Consider the following 20,544-nt stretch of genomic DNA (forward strand, 5'->3'; position numbering starts at 1 on the left):
GATTTCATCACAGTGTCTTCGGTTTGCAAATATTAATTGTACTGTTTTCATATTATGTTTGCCACATAGATCTGGTTATCTCTATTTATATGAGGGCACATGATTCTTCAAAATGAAACTCAAATCGTCAACCAGTTTTGAGTGTACAGTTGGATACTCTGCGGCCCAGTATCTCAGAATACTTGGTGCTTGATAACAGTCCTTTACTTGGAGATCAGAGCACCTACTGACTGTAGCTGCTGCTCCACGTGCTTATAAATACTGTAAATCAAACTTCAGATGTGTAGCACTGTGATTCTGAAAAGTGGGGAACCTGCAACTCATAATTACCTGTGAACATCTCAGTTTAAGGCACCTGTTCATTTTCTTTCACAGAAGGACTCTGTGGCAGGGACAGAGTTTGATTCTCCAGTATGTCAATCAGCTGCAATTCTTGCAAGCTTGTCCTTGTTCCCTCACATTTCTAGCTTTGTCCAGAAGTAAAACAGAGGCATTGGGCACAACAAAACATCCACCTGACTTACATGCAGAGTACAGTATAACCTCTTCAACCTTTATTTCAGCAGTTCTTAACTTTTGGATACTTAACTTTGTGATCTTTATGCCCTTTTAATGCAAAGGTCTGGTTGATTTTTTAAATTACAATCTCTTAAAGGTTCCAAGTCTTAATAATTTGAACTGATGCATTAATTAATGAACTGATTTGCAGATTCCCCAAAATGTAATTGCACTTGGGGAGTAAACAGCTGTAAAAAGGCTGAGGGCTAGATGCTGAGTTTTCTAATGTAAAGCTAAATGACTGAGTTGAAGCTTTAATGGGAAAATAGCACTCAGCCTTAACTACCTTAATTACAGCCTTACCTACAGCTACTGCCTTCACCGCAGCCTTAACTACCCCCTGCTACTGGAACTGTTTTGTCAGTCTCTCCATCTTTCTCTTCTGTGGAATCTATGGCTGTCGCTTTCTCTTCTTGGAATGCCAGTGTCCTACTCCTGAATTCCCTTTATCTATATTGCTACTCCTCTGGTGTTCCCCTTCATCTCAACCCTTTGCTACTCAGCATGGGGGAAGGCACAGGCAGCCTTTTGCTCTAGTGGTAAATTCTGCCTCTGAAAGCCAGCTTGGAGATGATGATTAACAGGGGGAAAGAAGGAATCCAGCATTGAGCAACAGCAAAAACAGCTAGATGGGGGAGGACTTCAGTGCAACTGTACAACCTCCTGTATCAAGGTAACTTCATGCATAAGAAAAACAGAGGAAAGGAGACTTCTTCTTGTTCCTCCCTCTGCAGAAGCTCTGCCTATATCTGTGAGGCCTAAAGAATGGCATGCAAAGCTTTTCTCCTTCCCCAAATAGTACCATCTTAAGGTGTGGGATCAAAGGACTGAAGCCTGGGTCCTTTGATGGGACATCTTTTATGGGACTTAGGAACCTATCAGGCAGTGTAACACAAGATTTGTCACGCTGTGGAGTAGGATCATGCAGCTTTTCTCTGTCCTTCTTGATCAGTCAACTGCTTCTCTGGCAAAGCAGTTACTGTGTATTCCCAGATAAACCTTAATGTGCACAGTTGATTTGTGTGGGCGCAGTAGATTTTTGTGTGCACAGTGCAGGGCTCTCTTACCTACATGAGACCTGTAAGTCACGGGCACATCACATCTGCACTGAAGATATGGCCCTGGTTGTCTCAAATCTACTGTAGCTGCACAATATCTTGATGTGCACAGATCAAGAACTACTTTTCTAGTTTCTCAGATGAAATTCAGGATAGATACATCAACGATATATACATCTGTTTCTGAATGCCTGACTTAACTGGCCAGAGCTGTCCTGGATTTCACCGTTGCACTCTGGTTTAAATCCCATGTAAATGCTTTGCTAAGGTCCCCCAAGATTCTTAAGATTACTGTGTCCTGGAGTCACAGCTGTGAATGACCATTCAGAGAGCCCTTCCTGCCCCAGGCCGACTAGCCTTGGAAAATCCACATCACCCTGGTAATAAACACTGCCAACATCGCTGCTTTTTTTTGCAGCAGTACCCGCAGGCAGCAACTGTTTCTTGATCTTGCTGAGCAATATACTTATTTGCTATCAAGGGCAGATTGTGGCTTTTGCTGCACAGAGATGTAGCAGAATGATGAGGAGGTGGCCTAGGGGAAGAGGCAGGGAATGTTGCTCTTGACACATCTATATTGAATAATTAGTAATAAGAGCCAAAGAAATATTCATGACTCTGTAGAAAGATAAATAGATTTTTGATTAAATTTGAGTTTTGTCTTTACAGCAGTTGAAGTTCTCTGTGATTGGTAGCATGGAAATTAGTTTTTTATGGATTCTGGCTGACTGGAGGAACCCTTTTAAAGCTGTTAGCCAAGATAATGCTCAGATATCTAGCTGGTGTGTGCTGGCGAGAATTCAGAACGGTGATGCCAGAAACCTGTGCTCTCTGGGCAGTTGCAGTGCAGTTGTTGAATGATCGAATCAATCCAACTTCTTCAAAGAATTTATTGTAACATTTTCTCCACCCAGTCCCCTAATTTTTGCAGAATTTTAGTGGTGTCTTTTAAGATACATGGCAGATTCCACTGCACTTAAGCAGACCTCAGGAAGGTGAGTGCTTCAAGGGCATTTTCCTAGTGGGACACATAAATACATATGTACCCATCTTTCACAACATTTACATTCTTCTTTTCAAGGGTGTTTGCCGTGGCCCGAGGGTAAAAGGGATAGGGATGCAGCACCACACAAAAGGGTTCGGACTCGGTTGAAGGTCAAGGGTGCAATGCCACTTTATTAGGGGAAAACAGGGACTTATATAGGGTATGGGTAAGGGGAGGTTCCATAACTGGGGCGGAGCATGGGATTGACAACTCAGGGCAGATTGGTATTGGGGATGTGCCTGTGATGAAGACTTTGGGGTATTGAAAAGAACAGGTATAGTGCAGCTATAAGTTTGCTATAAAGAAGCAAACTCACAGGAAACAATATATTTTGGGGGTTTGGGAAATGTACATAATATTAAGCAATTCAGAGTCTCACTCTGGCCTCACTTTCTCTCTTGCAGTGACCAACAATATGCTGCAAATCTCCCAAATCAGCCCCTGCTTAGTCAAGAAGCAACGATTTTATTATAATTACTGACTGCTTTAGCTTTATTTCATTATTGTTGCCACCACAGTCTTTGTTACTATGGAAGTTTTTGCCCCAAACAGCTAAAGCCTCACACAAATCTCAGTGAATTCATAGAAACACATGTGAGGTGTGAAAGCTGTGGTGGCATTGCTCTTGCTTTAGTCAGAAGAGTAGACTCAATGTCAGGTTCTGGTCACCTTTTTCAAACTGTGGCCAGCTGCAGCTTTTAAAAATGTTAAGTAACCTTGTCCACATGGTTGTCTGTGACAGAATTACCAAGATTACCAAGACAGCCCGGGTAGTCTGTCCTACCCACTAGATACAAGTCCATTCTTTCTGGTCTCACAGTGACTGACTCTAGCCAGCTCTCTGAGGGAAAGCTCCAGTTTTCATTGTCTATTTTGACTCTCAAACCAAGGTTTTTAAAATGTAGTCTAAACTAAGACACTACTGAGCAGACAGGCCTGGTTAGAATACCTGTGAATACCCCACCTCTTAAATGGGGACCTGGGGGCTGGGGAAAGAGGGGTGTATTAAATATAGTATTAAACTTCTGAATTCCATCTTTCCTAAAGTTTGTGAGGGATCAACTGCTTTTCTCTCTCCTCACATAAACTTTGCTGTCAAGGTAGCTGCAGTCCCAAGTGTATCCTGAGTTTATTGTCATGCTCTGCCAAAAGCTGTGATACCAAATCAGGGCATTCCATGCCCATGGGATGATATTTTGCCAAAGGTTAAGTGTAGTGTGTATGGAAATTCAATTAATGGGCTGTCTCACTGGGCATTAATACAGCATCTTAGCACAAAACTAACCTCGCTGTGCTTCTGTTTTTCTTATTACTTTGTGAGACAGGTATTGCCTAGCCATGATTGCATTTGTCACAAGAAACACATGCACAAATGAAGATGGGCTCAGGGGCTGCTGGGAGGTGTCAGTATAAACAATAGCATGATTTGCACACAGGTTTCAGACAGTTTGCATCCCTTTTACTTGTCAAGTTACTTTAATGAAGGCTATAAAATAAATAGCCATGGCTATAATCTTCAAGAATTAAAATTATTACCTGGCAAGTTGAAGTAATTAACTCTTCTCAGCCAGGAATCAAACCAGAGATATATGGCTAGAAGGATGTGAAAAGAATATATTAACTCACTGGGTAATAGTGCTACTGTCCATCCTTTTTAGTTCTCTAAAAGACAAAAAAAAATAAAAGATGTTGAAATCATGTACTGGCAGCTTTTGTGACCACTGGAGTAACTGAGAGTCATCTTAGAAGAAGAGGTACCAGACATGGTTTAGAAATGCATCTGTTTGGTCTGAAAATACTGTTCTGTCTTTTTTCCTATTAAAGACTGTGCAGCATGAGCCTTCCTTCTAATTAGATACAAGGCCAAGTTAAAGAGTGGGATTAGAGGGCTGGAATTCTATATAGTTACAGAATATGCTTGGTCTTCTCATCATTCCTCAATGAAAAGAAATTCATAGTAGGGCCACAGAATTTTAAATTATGCTAGTTCTTGACCATTTTCTGAGTTTGTTAGAAATGTGTTCTTGTTGAGGTAAGGAAAACATGCTTGTTTGCATACTTGTATTCTGTACAAGCAAGCCAAACAAAATGCTAAACAAAATGGAAATGCACATGACCATAAATACCATACTCATTTGACTGTATTTTGTATTTCAGATCACCACATTATGCTTGTCCTGAAGTCATCCGGGTAAGTTGGTTAACATTAGTGTTTATAAATATATTTTTTGAAGTGTCACTCATTGCAGGTATGCAGATAGACCCTCTATACAAGAAACCTATCCAAGGCAGATGACACTGGAAGGACACAAGGAGCGTAAGGCTCATCCCTGAATCAAGCCACATTAACTGTATGAGGGAAATAATTGTGTGTTATTCTCACAGTACCCTTTGTACTGTGTGATCAGACAGAAATGCAGGAGCCTCCTTTAATTTGATCTTTCAACCCAAGGGATGTAGTCCCCTCTGCTTTCCTGTCTCTTATGTAGCTGTCATTTCAGTAGAAGAGCCGGGGTTGACTGTCAGTGATGTTGGTTTCCACTAAACAATACAAACTGTTCTTTCCCTCTGCTCTCCCTTTGTCCTCTGAAAATAAGTATCTAAGATTTCAGTGGCCAAGATTGCCCTCCTCTTAAGCTTGTCTTTAATGTAAAGTCAAGCAGGAAGCATACAGAAGAGACTGTCCAGACAATACTATGAGTTCACAAATAATGTGGCTGGTGACAAACTCCCTGAAGAACCAGGGAAGAGAAAAACACCTTCTTGATGTCCTTAATGCACCTCTGACACTGTTAAAATGTCAGCTTTGATAATTTGTGAGTTGTCAACCATTCCTGCCCTGCTCCCTACTTCTGAGCCTTTTCCCACAGATCCCAGATATGACTGTAAACTGACGTTAACAAAAATTCAATTAGCGGGCTGTGTAATGTCCTCCTAGTTGGGAAGGCCGCCTTGGGAAGCAGGTGGCTGAATTGAAATATGGGGTTTCCCAGTCTCCCCTCTCTTGTTCTTCAAGGATAATTAATTCATTTACTAGTGATCAGTCTTTTGAACCTCTGTGTCATTGCTGCACAGGGAGAAAAATATGATGGAAGGAAAGCAGACGTCTGGAGCTGCGGAGTCATTTTATTTGCGTTGCTAGTGGTGAGTCATCTTCCTTGCACTAGCCTTTAAAAAGAAAAGAAAAATTTGAAAGTGCTGCTGTATTTAAGGGCAATTCTATTGACATCACGTACAGGTGGTTTTTTATAGTTCCCCTATTTTTGTATCTCTCAGTGGCATCCTATCCTCTTATTTCTACATCAACCCCAAAGGAAAAGCATAAGAAGTATTTCACTGCTTCTTTGAAATGCTGCTGCCCTGCACAGAAGAGCATAGACAGGCATCGAAAACTTGTCTCCATAAATGCTCTTTGCTGTGTTGTGATATTGCGGCATGTTTTTTGTCTGGAAAGGATGTACAGGGTTACAACTCCAGGATACAGAGAATGTCCAATAAGTCATCCTTCACGGCATCAAAATATGGCTGGGTTTGCATTTGTTTTTTCTGCTGTATATGTACATGTGTTTCAGGTATATGCATACATTAACTGCAGTGTTTTTCCAAGGGAAGGTTTGAGTGCCACAACTTTGTTTCATGCACGCAGTGAGATACATTTTAATTTGGTACACTTGAGAATATAAAACTGAGCCAGTAGTACAGAGTTTAAATTAGTTTCCATCTGGCTCAGTAATACTTTTAGTGTTCAAAATATGGTATCTGGTAACTTATCCTTCTTTAGAACAAAGTTTCAATTCTCAGTGCCATTTATTCTGATTTGCAGTGCTGTTATAATACTCCTAAACATACAACAACTGAATGTCCAGCTGAAGGCAGATAGGCTTGGCATTTGTTACCAATTTCCATAGTCTAATGTAAGAAAACATATTTTATGTTAATAAAAGCATATACCATGTGCAGATAGAATATGGCATGATATTCTGTATGAATATAGGGTTTATGTGCATGTTAAGCATTTTATATTTGTAATAGTTCAGCTGATCATCTGTAATTATAAAAGTAACAAGCCTGAAGTAAAATTCTGATATTCTTTTACATTTATCAGTAAACCTAATTGCTTCACTTAAATGTTTTATTTTGACAAAAGCATTTGTACAGTGTAAAATCAGAGATAGATTCTGCATATTATTTTTGTTTAAAATACTTTAAAATTTTAAAATATTTTTGTTTCAAAAAACATGCCAATTCTTTTTTAATGGCCTGAATCAAAGTACCTTGAAATAATCTCAGTATGATGCTTTAATTCCCCTTAACCAATCTTACTCTTTTTTTTTCTTTTTAGCCATTACAATTCACTGACATTTCTGAAGTTTTAAATTTTTTATCTTGATGCTGCATGGGAAGAATTTTAACTGTCACACTAGGCAGCACCCGGTCATCTCTTACTGAGCAGCTACTTTCATAACTGATAAAATAGAACTGTATAATGAGCTCTTAATATAACTTCTTGAATTTGTAAGAACAGAAGAGACAATGTGTCAAGATGGTTAGGATTTGTAGGAGTGGGCTTTTCATTTTCAGGGGGATTCTCTGTCAAGATTTCATGTCTCTGTTGCTGTATCTTCGTCTGGTCCTACATACACACATGAACCTGAAAAATGATTGAAATAAGTCTGTTAATGATGGAGAGCCCAGAGCTCTCCAGTTAATCATGTCAGGAAGAACCCTACAAAAAGTCTCAAGATATAGTAGCAGATGGTAGTAATAAAAAAGGTGTAGTTGTTACCTTCAGGAAATGCCACAAAGCATCCTTTCTGACTTCATCGTGGCTTAAATTGCGTTAGCCGAAGTACTGAACTATCAGAATTGATTTTCCTTTAAGTCTGCAATGGTTAGGAAAAGCGTAGGTAACTCAGGAGGTTGGTTACAGCAGAACAGGGAGGCTCTCCCTGCAAGGCCACCTGAAAGAACAAATGCTAGTAAATAGTGCCCAGTAGTGGTTGCCATCAGGTGACTTCCTGAGGCTGCTGTAAATGGAGCTGTTGGTCTCCCTAAACTGTAGACACAGGATTGCTTATACAGATGCACTACTCACTGTAGTAAGAGCAGTGCCAGAACTGACAACTTAAAGCTTCATTATCGCAGCAGCTGACAGCTTGCAGCTTCCCACAAACCATCCTGGAAATCAAGGAAACTCAGCACCTACTAGAATTAGGCAGTGAAAGAAGGAAGTGAGAATATCTAGGAAGGTGCAGACTTGCTATAAAAGGGTATCAGCTGCAGTCAGTGGAGTTATCCTAAAGATTTCAACTTCTCTTTTTCCTTTTTGTCCTTGCAGCAAGGATAGGTGTTTTACTGCTTTTTGTGGCAAGCTGATGATCTATTCACAATGTAGTTTCAGCTAAAAAAACCTCAAGCCATTCATGTAAGTGAGCTACAGTAGGGAAGCAATAGGAACTGATGACCTGACCACAGCATGGGAACTGGATGGAGTATATTAAACAGGTAGAATATCTGCTGCTTCCAAAGGCTGCTGTTGGTTGGGGTTTCTTTCAGCTGTGTCATTTCAATGCTCCATCAGAAAGGGCATGTTCTCTGCTGAAAGTCTCTCCAAAGCTGTTCACCTCCTTTTCAGTGTCTGCAATAAATGTGTCTTAGGAAGATTAAAAATAAGGAGACGATAAACATTGCTGCTGTGAAAGTATGCCCAGGAGGAATACCAGCAGATCAAAAGCTTGAACTGAATTTAAGTGAATCCATGCATCTTTGGTGAATTTGCCTGGAAAGGCAATTTCATATTTTGTATTTTATTTTATACTGGTAGTCATTTTCTAATTAAAGTCTAATAAAAAAAAATCTGTCCTCAGTTTTGTTCCTATGTTAGAGGAAATACAGCAGCACTAAGAAGTTACTTATTTTCAACAGATAGAAGTTTTTTTCACTTACTATAATAATTCATTATAAGCTGACTTACTCACTTCCATTCTCTCACTGTGTTTATTGTGGTTTTTCTCCTTTGGCCCTCTCCAATTCTCTGCCACTGACCACTCCGTCACATCCCCGCAGGGTGCCCTGCCTTTCGATGATGACAACTTGCGGCAACTGCTGGAGAAGGTGAAACGTGGAGTGTTCCACATGCCACATTTTATCCCGCCTGACTGTCAGAACCTTTTGCGGGGGATGATTGAAGTGGATGCCTCGAAACGTCTCACGGTAAGAAAGTATTTGGTGCTGATGGTACGAGCAAGGTTTCATTTCTCATCTTGTTGCAGTTATGGTTGAACAGCTAAGATAACTTGTTGATTTACTGCCATTCCTGTGAGTTTCCTTCTGATCAAAAGAGTGAGTAGAGTTGTTGGAGTCCTTACGAAGAAATTAGTTACCTTCTCTTTTGAGTCATGAGCACAGATTGCCTTTGTGTTTTTTCTCTAGCCTCATAATTCCCTTCCATATGTAGCACTGGGCTTTTAGAAGAAATCCCTCACAACATCATCACAGAGCTACTGACGCCTTAGCACATTTTGGAGTCCACCTGAGTTGTCTGGTTCTTCTGGCTGGTACAGCAGTTTGTTGGGAGTGTGAGAGACCTGTTTGACGGTCACAGCTGTTAGAACTGTTACTTGAAGCTTTGCTACTAAACAGTATGATTTTCTTACATTTCTGACAGAAGTATTGGCTTCTCACCTCATGCTGTGCAAGCTTCATTGTATTCTATCCTGTATTTGCTCTGCACTGTCCTCTAGCAGCCTTCAGAGCAAGTGTCTGCCTGTCTGCTCTTTCATCTTGTGCCTTGTGGTCCTGAGCACTGTTAGGCCCACAGTGTTGAGCTCCTGGTGTTCAGCACTGAGTTTGCATTTAGGATGCATCCCATCACTACAACAGAGGCCTTGAAAGGGCGAGGACTGTGTAGTGATTGTATCCTTCATTAACACTGTGTTAATGTTTCAGGGAATTTTAAAAATTAGCAATTAAAATAATTTTGGAAACTAAGATTGCCTGCTTGTCAGTGGAGGCGTCTGCCTTTATGGGTACATTGCCCTTGTAAATCCTATTGTCAGGCCGTGGTGATGATTTTATACAGATTTACTAAGCTCACAGATTCTGAGTGGGAGTATGTATAAAGAAATGTAAATTTAAAACTCCTCCTGGTTCTTCAGTCTGCTAAAATATTTATAAATAAACTCTCAGATCACAGGTTGGCCTCTGCTGAGATTGCTAACAACAGCATCAATCTGTGCCAGCTGTGATGGTGCTTTTGGGATGCAGACACCTGTCTGCTAAGAAGTGAACTGAAACTCCCTTCACAAGTCTCTTTACAGTATTGCCTGACAGCTGGGCTTTTCTTTCATTCATTACGAAACCAGGTCATGCTGTATTTGGTGACGCAGGTGAAAAGTTCTTCATGTTGTTACTAGTATCCCTACTTTTGCAAACCCAGTAGCCATCACATTTGCAGTATATTAATAGCACTGATTGAAAAAAAAATCTTAAGCATAGAAAAATTTTAAGCATAAAACAGATTTTTAAAGAAAGAAATTACTTTTTCCCAAGTACTTTCATGGAAAGAACACTGCAGAAGTTAGGGCTATACCCTGAGACATGAGACAGCTGTTCTTCATGGCCAAGAATGTCACCGTGTCCCTCTCGAGCTTAGCTTCCTTTCCATGTTGTAAACATTTCAGTTTTTCTGCTGTTTTGTCATTGTCGGTTTTTTTTCAAAGATATTAGTGCTGATGAACTAAGTCTGCTAGGAAGGAGATCATCAAATGTTCAGATTGTTCTGAGTTTTTCCATAGACCAGAGACAGACTCTAAATGTTTTAAATTGTGCAATACATCAGAGAATGTACACACATAGGAGAGAAAGCAGTTAAGGTAAACCAAGGTCCCAGAGTGACACCCGTCCCCCCTCCTTTTCTTGATGAAAATTAACCTCTTACTTCCTTGGGGAGAAAAAAATGCCAGATCTGATAGTTATTGGAAAGCTCTAACCAGTGAATTATGAATAAGAATTTGAAATAATACATATTCAAGAACCAAGACCTGGGAGGAAAAAGGTTAGCTCTTTGTTATTAGCTGCAGTCTTATTTTCATTATGTGAGGGTCTCTCAGTTTGCTGTCCCTGCTGCTGTCACACCTCTGTGCTGTTATTGAGCTACTTGCTTCGATTGCCAGGCAGAAGGGAGCTCTTTGTTTCCTGCACAGGAGCTGGGAATGTAGAGTTCATTCTGAGGAGAGATCTGAACTATATTTTAGCTGTGTCCTGTGAAAAAGGGTATTAATATGGGTTTATTTGGAAGCCTCTATTCCTGGAAAATATATTTCTTGAATCAAATTGATATTTATACAAAGATCTGAGCAAAATTGCAGCTTGGGTGCAATAAGTACAGATGTAGCTGTTACCATTACTGATCATTTGCTCAGTATCTCACTGGTGAATTCAGCAGAAAATACAGTGAAATGTAAGGTCACCAGAATTTTTGTCTTTCATTTTTCACTTCCCCTCTCTGCTTTGTTCCTTTTTTTTTATTTGTATCTCTTTTCCTTTTCATCCAACTGCATTTCCCTCCCTGCAGTAATTGCCATTTCACAGCACACCCACACCTTCCCCAGTCCATCTGTTAAAATGATCAACAAAAACAGAACCAGGATTCACGTTTAACTGTCATCATTCGCTTCAGTGTTAAAGCTTGAGAAGATTAATGGAGGGGAGGGTACTCAGAACTATTGTTGCTGGCCCTTTCCAGCCTTAAGAAATAGGCATTACCTTTCTTTGTATATGATTCATTTATGGAAAGAAGACTTTGCTATGTCTTAGTGGAATATTGTTCACACTCACCATGTATTACATAGCTTCAAATATGGTTAGTGGAACGTCCTTGACCACTCTCATTTACTGGGCCTGTTTTACTGAACATGCTTTAAAATAAGAGAATCCATGTTTTTCTTTCATTAAGCTGCAAAAGTTGATCCTAGCTGCTGGTCATATTTCTGACCACTCATATTCATGAAAGATGAAATCAAAGAGTGAATACTAAGGTGATCAGCGTTTGAGTGAGCCTGTCTGAAAAGCATGGCCTAAAAGGGCTTCAGCTAGCCTACACAGATGATGTCTAAGAAAGGTTGTGCCACTCATCTGCATATTCCTGAGAGGTAATTACTAGGCAGAGAAGGATTATTTAAACTAAAGAAGATACTGATACAAAACCAAATGTATGTCAAATGGCCTTACAGAAAAGTAGGCTAGAAACTAGAAGCAGCATTTTAGCCATATCAGCGGGGTTCTGGGACAGCTTTCTAGTAGGAATAGTGTCAGGAAGGAAAAGTGAACTAGTAATAAAGTTTGAGAAGGTTTGTGGAAGGTGTGCTCTGGGTGCCTGAAGTACTGCAGGATGAGCTTTCTTTTAGTTATGTGCACTTCAGAAAGCAAATGGTTTTTTCCTTGGAGATTTCAAATGATTCAGTGTCTCTGCAGCAGAGAGTTACAGCTCCTGTAGTGGAAACTATTTGCATTCTTAACCAGTGTTTTCTTCTACAGAAACACAAAAGCAAAGGGCAGAGAGTAAGGAGCTTTTGGTCTACTTTCCTTTTAAAGATGGATGAGCATTATCAAAACTTTGTCTCTAGAGCAAGGTGGATCAGAGCAGATACTGAAGAATTGACAAAGCTGTTATTGTTCTAGTACTGACATTTTATACTAGAGTAGAATGACTTGTCTTCCATGTTGGGTGTCCACATAGTCTGAAATACCTGTCCCTGAATATTACCCAACTTAAATTACACATATTTTCAGAATCTCCTCTCTGTTCTCTACTTTTGTTTTTTGTTGGGTCTAACATGTGTTAATGATGGACTACAACATCTAAAGAATGTTACAAAAATGAACAAGGGACAACTCACCTGATTCCTTCTTCATTTTTCTAGAAGGTCTTATGGTAAGGTGCCTATCACATCATTTAAATTATCTCACTTCACAAGCTGTAGAATGGAGGTTATTGCCTAGTTGATGTATTTAGGCTGTAAGGTTTTGGCTGACAAGGATCTATTCATGCACTGTGCAGGTAGGATAGTGATTCTTGCCCTTGTCAAGGTCCCTGGAGGCTGCTATAGTACAGCTGCTACTGCTGACACAGATAATGGTTTTGCCAGTGCTGTTTGCAGCACCAGCTTGAATCCTGTGGTCAGGAAAAACCTGTATCTTAGCATTACACAGTCAGTTTAAAATTCAAACTACAGGATCTTCTGAATGAAGAAGATTCATTTGAAGTGTGGGTTGATTTGGGGCACAGATGGGTTTGAGATTGTTCCCTTTCTGGACAGGGAATTTTGAAATTTGACATGAGTTCAAGGCCAGAAGGCCTCATTTATATCCGCAGACTTTTGAGAAAGTTTTTCTTCAGGTCAGAACTTTTAGCTTGGCAACCACTCTGCTGAGATCAGTGCCGAGGATGTAGACAGCGCGGTCTTGTTTTCCATCTGCCTGTCTGTCTCCATCTGTTGTTCCCTGCCTTAGAATTCAGACGTAAGCTCCTTGTGGGAGGAGACCTCATTTTCTGATGAGCTTGTAGAGCTCTGTATCACAGTGGGTCTTTCACCTGTGAGTGGGGCTCTTCAGTGTACAAGTTTAATGTATATTGGAAGTATTTTTATGTAAAACCATGATAAAGGAATTCTCCCTCTCCTTCCATTACAGCATTTTAGCTTGCAGCAATCTCTCCTCTGACTGTGCATGTGCAGTGGATCTAAGCGTGTTTTGTTGTTTCAGAGATGACATCATGAGACAATTGCCTGCAGTGACTAGGAGATATTAGGAAGCAGCGTTTTAACAACTTCCATAAAATGGCATTAAACTTGGCAAACTCATGGGCAAACAGCAAGAAGAACCCTCTGGGAAGGGTTATTAAATGCCTTCGTCACTTAAATGCATTTAAACATTGTGTTTAAATGAAGGCAGGAGGAGTGAGATTAGCTCCCACTGTGTATCTCCCTCCCCTGCACTGCATAGTAAAAAGCATACAGACTTCTCCTTGTCAAAACCAATTGCCCTCCCATAAACCTCCTGTCACTTTAATGCAGATGAAAAGCAACAAAGCATTAATTAATTACCTTTAAAACAGTAGTGAAAATGTTGGCAGCAGCAAGCACACTTGTAATAACATTTCAATGCAATTACGTTTTAATCAGCATAGAAAATGGATTTGTAGAATACTTTTCATATCTGGGATATCCCAGCATACTTCACAGCAATGGTTTTGATGTGGATTGAATGGCAGATATGTAGGTAAACAGCAGCCATGAGAGCTGTCATAGACCTTCCAATGTATATCAAGGTACTACAGGGCTTCTCTTTCAGAAAAATAGCTATGGGTTCGTTAGCTTGAAGGAGGTTGATCAACAGGGATGAGCAGAAGGGATTTCTGTGACATCTTCTCTGAAGGAGCCCAGAGGTTCTGTGACTGAGACATGAACTGGTGACCCTCTTTTATTCCCCCTCTCTGACTCAGAAAGTGAAGGGCTGTTGTCTGCTTTGGCATGTCATTTCCACATATCACAGGCACACAAGAACACCGTGACCCATGGAGACAGAAAATGCAGCAGGAGAAGCAAGCATGAAAGAGGCTTGGACATCATGTAGCTGTATCATCTGCATGTTGTCTGAAATCATTAATGTCTCTAACCCTCTGTGTGCTGTATAGGAAATAACAAGTAGATATGCATCTCTTAGGCTGGTTTACCAAGCACAGGAGGTACAGTACACTCCTTAGCAGATCCTCACAGAACTATAGACCTGATAAGTGACAATGCTAAAATTCTGTCCCATGGAAGCTGTACAAAATAGGCTCTTCTTATGTTCTGTGGTTGTACCTCAGCTTCCAAAGAACCATAAGAGGGCTGCGTCTCCAGGCTTTTAGGGTAACTCTCATAATGCATAGCTTTATCTTGACAGGAGATGGCAGTGTGTCAGGAATACTCCACCTTGGTCATAATAGTGCAGGGATGAAAGGACTACCTAATGCAAGGGGAATTGTGATGAAGAGAAATAATGTGACAGAGCTGAGGCCGCAGCTGGAAACTGTGCAGGTCTGCCCAGGCTCGTGGATGTGTGTGCTGGGGGAAATTGGTGCTCTCAGCACCTGGGCTGGTTAGAAGACAGCTAGATATGCAAGTGCCAACTGCACCTCTGACTGCAGTGCTGATACAGTCTGGGTTTTAAAGAAGGCTGTTTGTCTCATACTCTCCCTCCAGCCTCCTATCATGCTTTCCTAAGCTGCATTCTTCTGTTGTTTTGCTTTCAGGAAGAAGCCCTGTCTCACTTAGAAAAAATTATCTCATATAGATCCAAACTCACATCTTCCTGGTTTCTCAGACGTGGAGCTGTTGGTTCCATAGCACCAGGGCTCTGATTCCTTGCTGTCTGTGGCAGTCATCTACTTTGTATCTCTGAGATTTTGTTGTTTATCTGTTCCTCTTTTTTTTTTTCCCTCCGATTCCCATTATTCTCAAAGTGGAATGTAATAAGAGCGGGACAGCTCTCTCCATTCTTCCTGACCATTTTAATGGGTCTGTGATTTCATCTGATAGCTGTTAGCACTTGAGTTTCTCTCCTGCCTTTCACCTGCATGTTGCACAAATGCAAGCCTGTGTGCAGTGAGTGTGCATATTGTTCTACGCATACAAAGGTGCTTCATAGTGATGAATATGAAAAATATTGTCCACATAAATAATCCCTGGACATCTATGAAAAGTTCTTTTCTGCTGTGATTATGATTAAAACACAACATATTAGGAATGTTCTACTGTAAGTATGTCGTAACAACCTCCCGTTCTCTCTGCTGTTAAGGGTTTCTCTTGGAAAAAGCATGTTGCTTTCTTTTCCCCACACTCGTGGGAAAACATCGTCATCGTGTAACGTTTGCTGGGATCTGCCTTCCATAGGTGGACAAGGCCACCGTTCAGCTTTGATCAGTCCTTCATTGCATGGTAAAATACTCATATGCGAAAGAGGAAAGAGGAAAGTAAAATAAATTTGCAGACTGGTGTTCAGGTATGGGATCAGTAAATCACATGGAGCCTTAGTCTGCTTGGTCGTAAGGTTTTAATGATAAATGCAAAACCAATCAAGAGTCCTGGCAAAAGTTCTCCTCACACGTGCACAAATTATTTTGTTTATTTACATTATCTGTTTGAACCTATTTTCTTCTTTCTATCTCTCTTTTTCTCCAAAACGAAACTAGAAATGAACTTTAAGTATAAAAAAATTAGCTCTTATGCACATTCAGAATGGAGCAGTTTGTTAGCTTTGGTTAAGTAATAGAGGGAAGGAAAAAACTTAAATTGCCAAAACACTTGCCTGTGAAGCCTCATAATTAGCATTTTCCTGGGATTTGCTCCCGACTGACCCGTTATGTTTGGAATTATAGTCTCGTTTTCAGTGGGATGGGTGAGGATGAGCAGCTCTGGTATGCACAGATTCATCTCTGAAATGTTGAACTTACTTGAATAAGGATGTCTTGTGGAGTTACCTTTTCTGTTTTACAGCACTAATTCCTTGTTTTCTTTTCCTTTACAGTTAGAACATATTCAGAAACACATATGGTATATGTAAGTAACATTTTTTCCATTCATTTTTGTATGCATTCATTATTGGTTCTGATATTCAAATGATTTCTGAAGAGTGAGACTGGAGTCTGGAAGCAGGTTTCACCCGGGTGGGAAAAGGGGCAGAGGATAGAAAGACTTTTAATTTTTTTTTACCCTTTGCTACTCATATAATTTCTTCTATATATACCAACCCAGGAACTTTTTTTGTACAGTGGCTAACAACTGTTTGAAATAGCACAGCAATTTGCTGTGTTAAAGAGATACCTGCAGGTGATCAGCAAAAAAAACCCCACAACTAGCAGCCATATTTAGTTTGCTATCCAAGTGCTGCAGACAATCCCTTGTAATACCTTCTTGACAAGAAAACTTTCATTTGTTCTTTCTTGGCATCTTGGCTTTTCTCTGAAGTAGAAACAAAAATGATGATATTGAAAAGTAAGCACCTGTGAGCAAGAGCTTTTCTGTCTCATAATCCCTGCTCCTTCTTCATAGCAAGCTAAGAGGCTGCTTCTGACCTTGTAACCTGTTGATGCGAGAATAGTTCTGTGACTTGATTAAAAGCAGCAGTCCTGACAGTGAAACAGGAGGTCTGGGAGAAAAGTACACGCCTGTCTAGTGGTTTGGGTATAAGGAAGATTGATGGCTTTTAAAAGTGACCTTGCACTCTGTGTAGCTTTAATAGTATTTCAAGAAACCTAAGTAAATAACTTTTTTGTACTGATGATAACCTAATCAAACTAAAGAGACTACTTCACATATTAAACAAGGAAATGATGCTTTGATACATGTTTCTCAGGGTCAGCATTTCCCAAGTGGGTGGTAAGGGAAGTCCTACCTTCATAATCGTATCATTGCTCTTGAGAAATACTCAAGGATTATATGAACTGATGCATAAGCCTGTCACTAGTAAGAAAAAAAAACAACCACTTTTTTTTGTATTTGTTTTCTCTAATTCTATCTTATGGAAAATGTTCACCTCTGGATTTATTTTTAATAGAACCTGAGGGCCTTCAGTGGCTTGTTGAATAGCTAAGAAAACTTTTGAACTAAGAAAAAACTTAAGTTTACCTGTAATGGTGGCAGCACTCTGCCCATGGCTTTTTCGTGGTCTCTCCAATAACCAGACATGGCACCTTTTTAAACCAAAGAAGGGCACAAGTGTTGTTTGCAGCAGGTACTTTTTTTTTTAAACTCTCATGGATAAACGTAGAAGAAATGGAGGGGGAAAATCTCTAATTGTAATCTGTGAAATCTCTCCTATAATGTTTTACTAGCAATTCCAGAAGTAAATGCTGTTTACATCAGATTGGACAACTGATCCCCTCTGTTTCTTCCTGGAGTGAAATCAGCTGGCTCTCTCTGTGCTTTAATCAGAACTGGAATAGGAAATAAAATGAAAATTTATTGATCACTTATATTATTATTCTAACCCTCCTCAAGATTTTTGCCTGGAAATTTTCACCTGTTGAAAGACTGTTGTCCCAGGCTCTCATGCACAATTACACCAGTATTATTTCATGACTTTATTCTGTATTTAGAATTTGAAGATTTTTTTTTTCTTTGCAGATATAAGCATTTGAAAATTTTCATGTACTTCTCAACGAAGGTCAGACTCTGTGATGATTGACACAGTAAACTGTGTCAAGGGAAATATCATCTGAGGCTGTTTTCAGAAGTAGAAACTGAGTTTTGCAAAAGCAAGTCTCCCCTAGACTCACAGCGTAGTCAGTGGAGAAAAGCTCTTCCACATGTCTCTTCAGAAGTTTCTGCTCAAAATAGCTTTTTTAATAAGTCTCTTTCTCATTTTCTCTATACTGGGCATGGATTGACCTCAGGAGTTTAACCTCCTGTGACTAATTTTAGTCAGTGAATAACCCTGCCACCTCCAAAACTCAGCTACTATCATCTGGTAATGTTTCACAGCCTCTTTGCATTCATTTTTCCTGGAAATACTGATGCTGACAGAGAAGGGAGGGTTATAAGTGCTTTATTCTATGACTGTTTTGCTCATCTCTTAAATTTTTTCCTTTATTTCATCTACTATTCTATGTAAAATCTTCATCCTTTGTCATATATAGGTTACTGACCTGAAAGTTGTACTCAGAATATATAAGCAATTTCACTTAATTCTTCAAATAAATATTAAGGCTACTGTAAAACTGAGGAAAAGATTTAATTACAGACCAAGAGAGACGGAGAAAGAGGTCTTGAAAGTTTAAATCATGATTCACAAGCCTAAAAAAGGAAAAAGAAATCAAAGTGAAACCTTTCATCAGCAACCTCCAGTTCTTCTTGCTCTCCCACCCAAATTAATTCAGTGAGGTTTTTCAAGCCTTTATAATTGAAATAATTTATTTTTACCTCAAATGTAGGTTATCATAAGCCAGAAAATAAACAGCAGTTATTCTCACATTTTTTTAATAAAGAAAGAGGGCAAATAAAATTAGCTGTTGTGGCAAATGCATACTCCTGTAACACTGAGTTATTGCACTAATTGTGAAGGTACCACATTTACTAAAACAAGATAAAGAATAAGTGTACTGGTTCTGCTTTGCTTTTGCACTGACGCAAATGGGCATCTCGGTGAGATTCATGAGAGAATTTCATGGAGAGATTGAAAAGGTCCACCCTCCTCAGGAATCACAGCCGTTGTATGCACCGATCCTCGCAAAAAGGGGTGGGTTTTAAAGCAGCAATCGCATTCATGTGGGCCTTTAAAAAAGTATATGTGATTTGCTGTATTCATCGTGTGACATTGTTTGATGTCTGTGTGGGCTGAAATGCAACAAATTTGTCACTCTCTGCTAGACTGAGAATGGAACAGGCATTACAGTCATGCCAATCACAGCCCAGACCCAGTGATTTTTGTTTCCTGAAGCACTGAATTGCGTTGTCAAATGACGAGACGCCTCTTTGCAGATTTTACTTGTACCTGATGAGGAGATGTGAAAATTCCTGCCTATGTCTGAGGCTGACCAGGTGCAGAGCATAAGGACATGCCACTTTCCAGTGTGCAGAAGATGGCAAGCTGTGTTGTCGTCTAGAAATGGCTCCCATGCCAATTGATGCAAAAGAAGCTTGCAAATTCTATTTTGCTGTGGACTAGGGTGACTAGTAGGAAACCCAGATTTTCTGGAAATTTTCAGAGACAATAATTATTTTTAATCTCTTTAAATTACCTTAAGGACATCTGCTTGTAACATAATGATTGATTAATTAAGTCAATACTTTTCAGAAGTGAATTGTAGATCACTGAAAACCAAAAACACTGGGCTGCTTTCAAAAGTCCATCCTGCAAGAATTTATCTTAATGACAAGGTCATTGCTGTCTTTAATAGTGCAAAGTTATGATCTAATCATTGCTTATTACCTGCTGAGAGCTAGATCCTGATTCTAAGCGGTAAGAGTAGTGATCTCTTACAAGGAATAAGATGTTTCTTTAGTTGAACAAAGATTTTTGAATCTAGCTCTTAGATTCAGGACCATGGTGGTGGTTTAGAAGACACAGACACTTCTGTGAGTCTCAAAGGGGGCATCAGAAGCTGTGTTTTAGTGGTTTGGTACACAAGAACGAATCCCAGGAAGCAGATTCTTTCTGTGTCCTGTATATTCTGCTTCCAGTCCCCAAAACTGAATAAAACTGAGAATGATGTGTCTGAGTGCCCACTGTAAGAGAAGTGGAATCTGACCCATGTCGTCATGGCCCACGTAATGTACACCACAGTCTGACTCCATGACATATATCCAGGAAGGGCTAAGCACATTTTCACTGCTTCAAGAGAAGATAAAACAAAAATTTCCAAGCAATCTTTTTGCAAGTGATGTCCCACAAACAGTTAACAGAGCAGATGCCTCACAACTGCATTTCAACTTGCTTAAAAACAAAATGCAAATAGCATCCAGCAATCTCCTGTAATTGCCCCAGCATGTAACTGTCCTATCTTGGCTGCTATGACTTAGTATTGCCTTCTTAACTTGGAGGAAATAATCTACATCGGCTCTCTTTTTGGCTGAAACCTCAAGCTCATACGTATGATCCTACCGGAGTTGCTTTCTAACTTACACAAGAAAAATTAAGGACATTTAAATTGGAACTTCTTTTTCTGTGTAGATATTTGGACAGCTCAAGATGTTAAGCTGTGCGAGTAACTTCACAAGTCGTGTCCACCTTATTTCTTCCAGCATCAGAAAGAATCCCCTGTCCAAACACGGACATTTGCTCCATAAATGGCAAATGCAGTTTAAATCTTTCTGATTCTTGTTTCCCACATGGGAGCCTGGA

The 20,544-nt window shown here is 39.9% G+C and overlaps 1 protein-coding gene across 16 annotated transcripts in view; it reads left to right on the forward strand.

The window, feature by feature from the left end:
- BRSK2 (BR serine/threonine kinase 2) overlaps window positions 1-20,544 on the forward strand; it is a 316,315-nt gene that overhangs the window by 238,427 nt on the left and 57,344 nt on the right. For all 16 annotated transcript variants that reach the window (XM_051804062.1, XM_051804054.1, XM_051804059.1 and 13 more), the window contains exons 6-9: window positions 4,819-4,852; window positions 5,737-5,805; window positions 8,728-8,874; window positions 16,231-16,262. In XM_051804062.1, the coding sequence (XP_051660022.1) occupies window positions 4,819-4,852; window positions 5,737-5,805; window positions 8,728-8,874; window positions 16,231-16,262 (282 nt within the window). The remainder of the gene's footprint in view (window positions 1-4,818; window positions 4,853-5,736; window positions 5,806-8,727; window positions 8,875-16,230; window positions 16,263-20,544) is intronic.

This window comes from Manacus candei, unplaced genomic scaffold (assembly GCF_025592945.1).
Source record: "Manacus candei isolate 608988 ecotype Guabito, Panama unplaced genomic scaffold, ASM2559294v1 h1tg000060l, whole genome shotgun sequence".
Lineage (NCBI taxonomy): Eukaryota > Metazoa > Chordata > Aves > Passeriformes > Pipridae > Manacus > Manacus candei.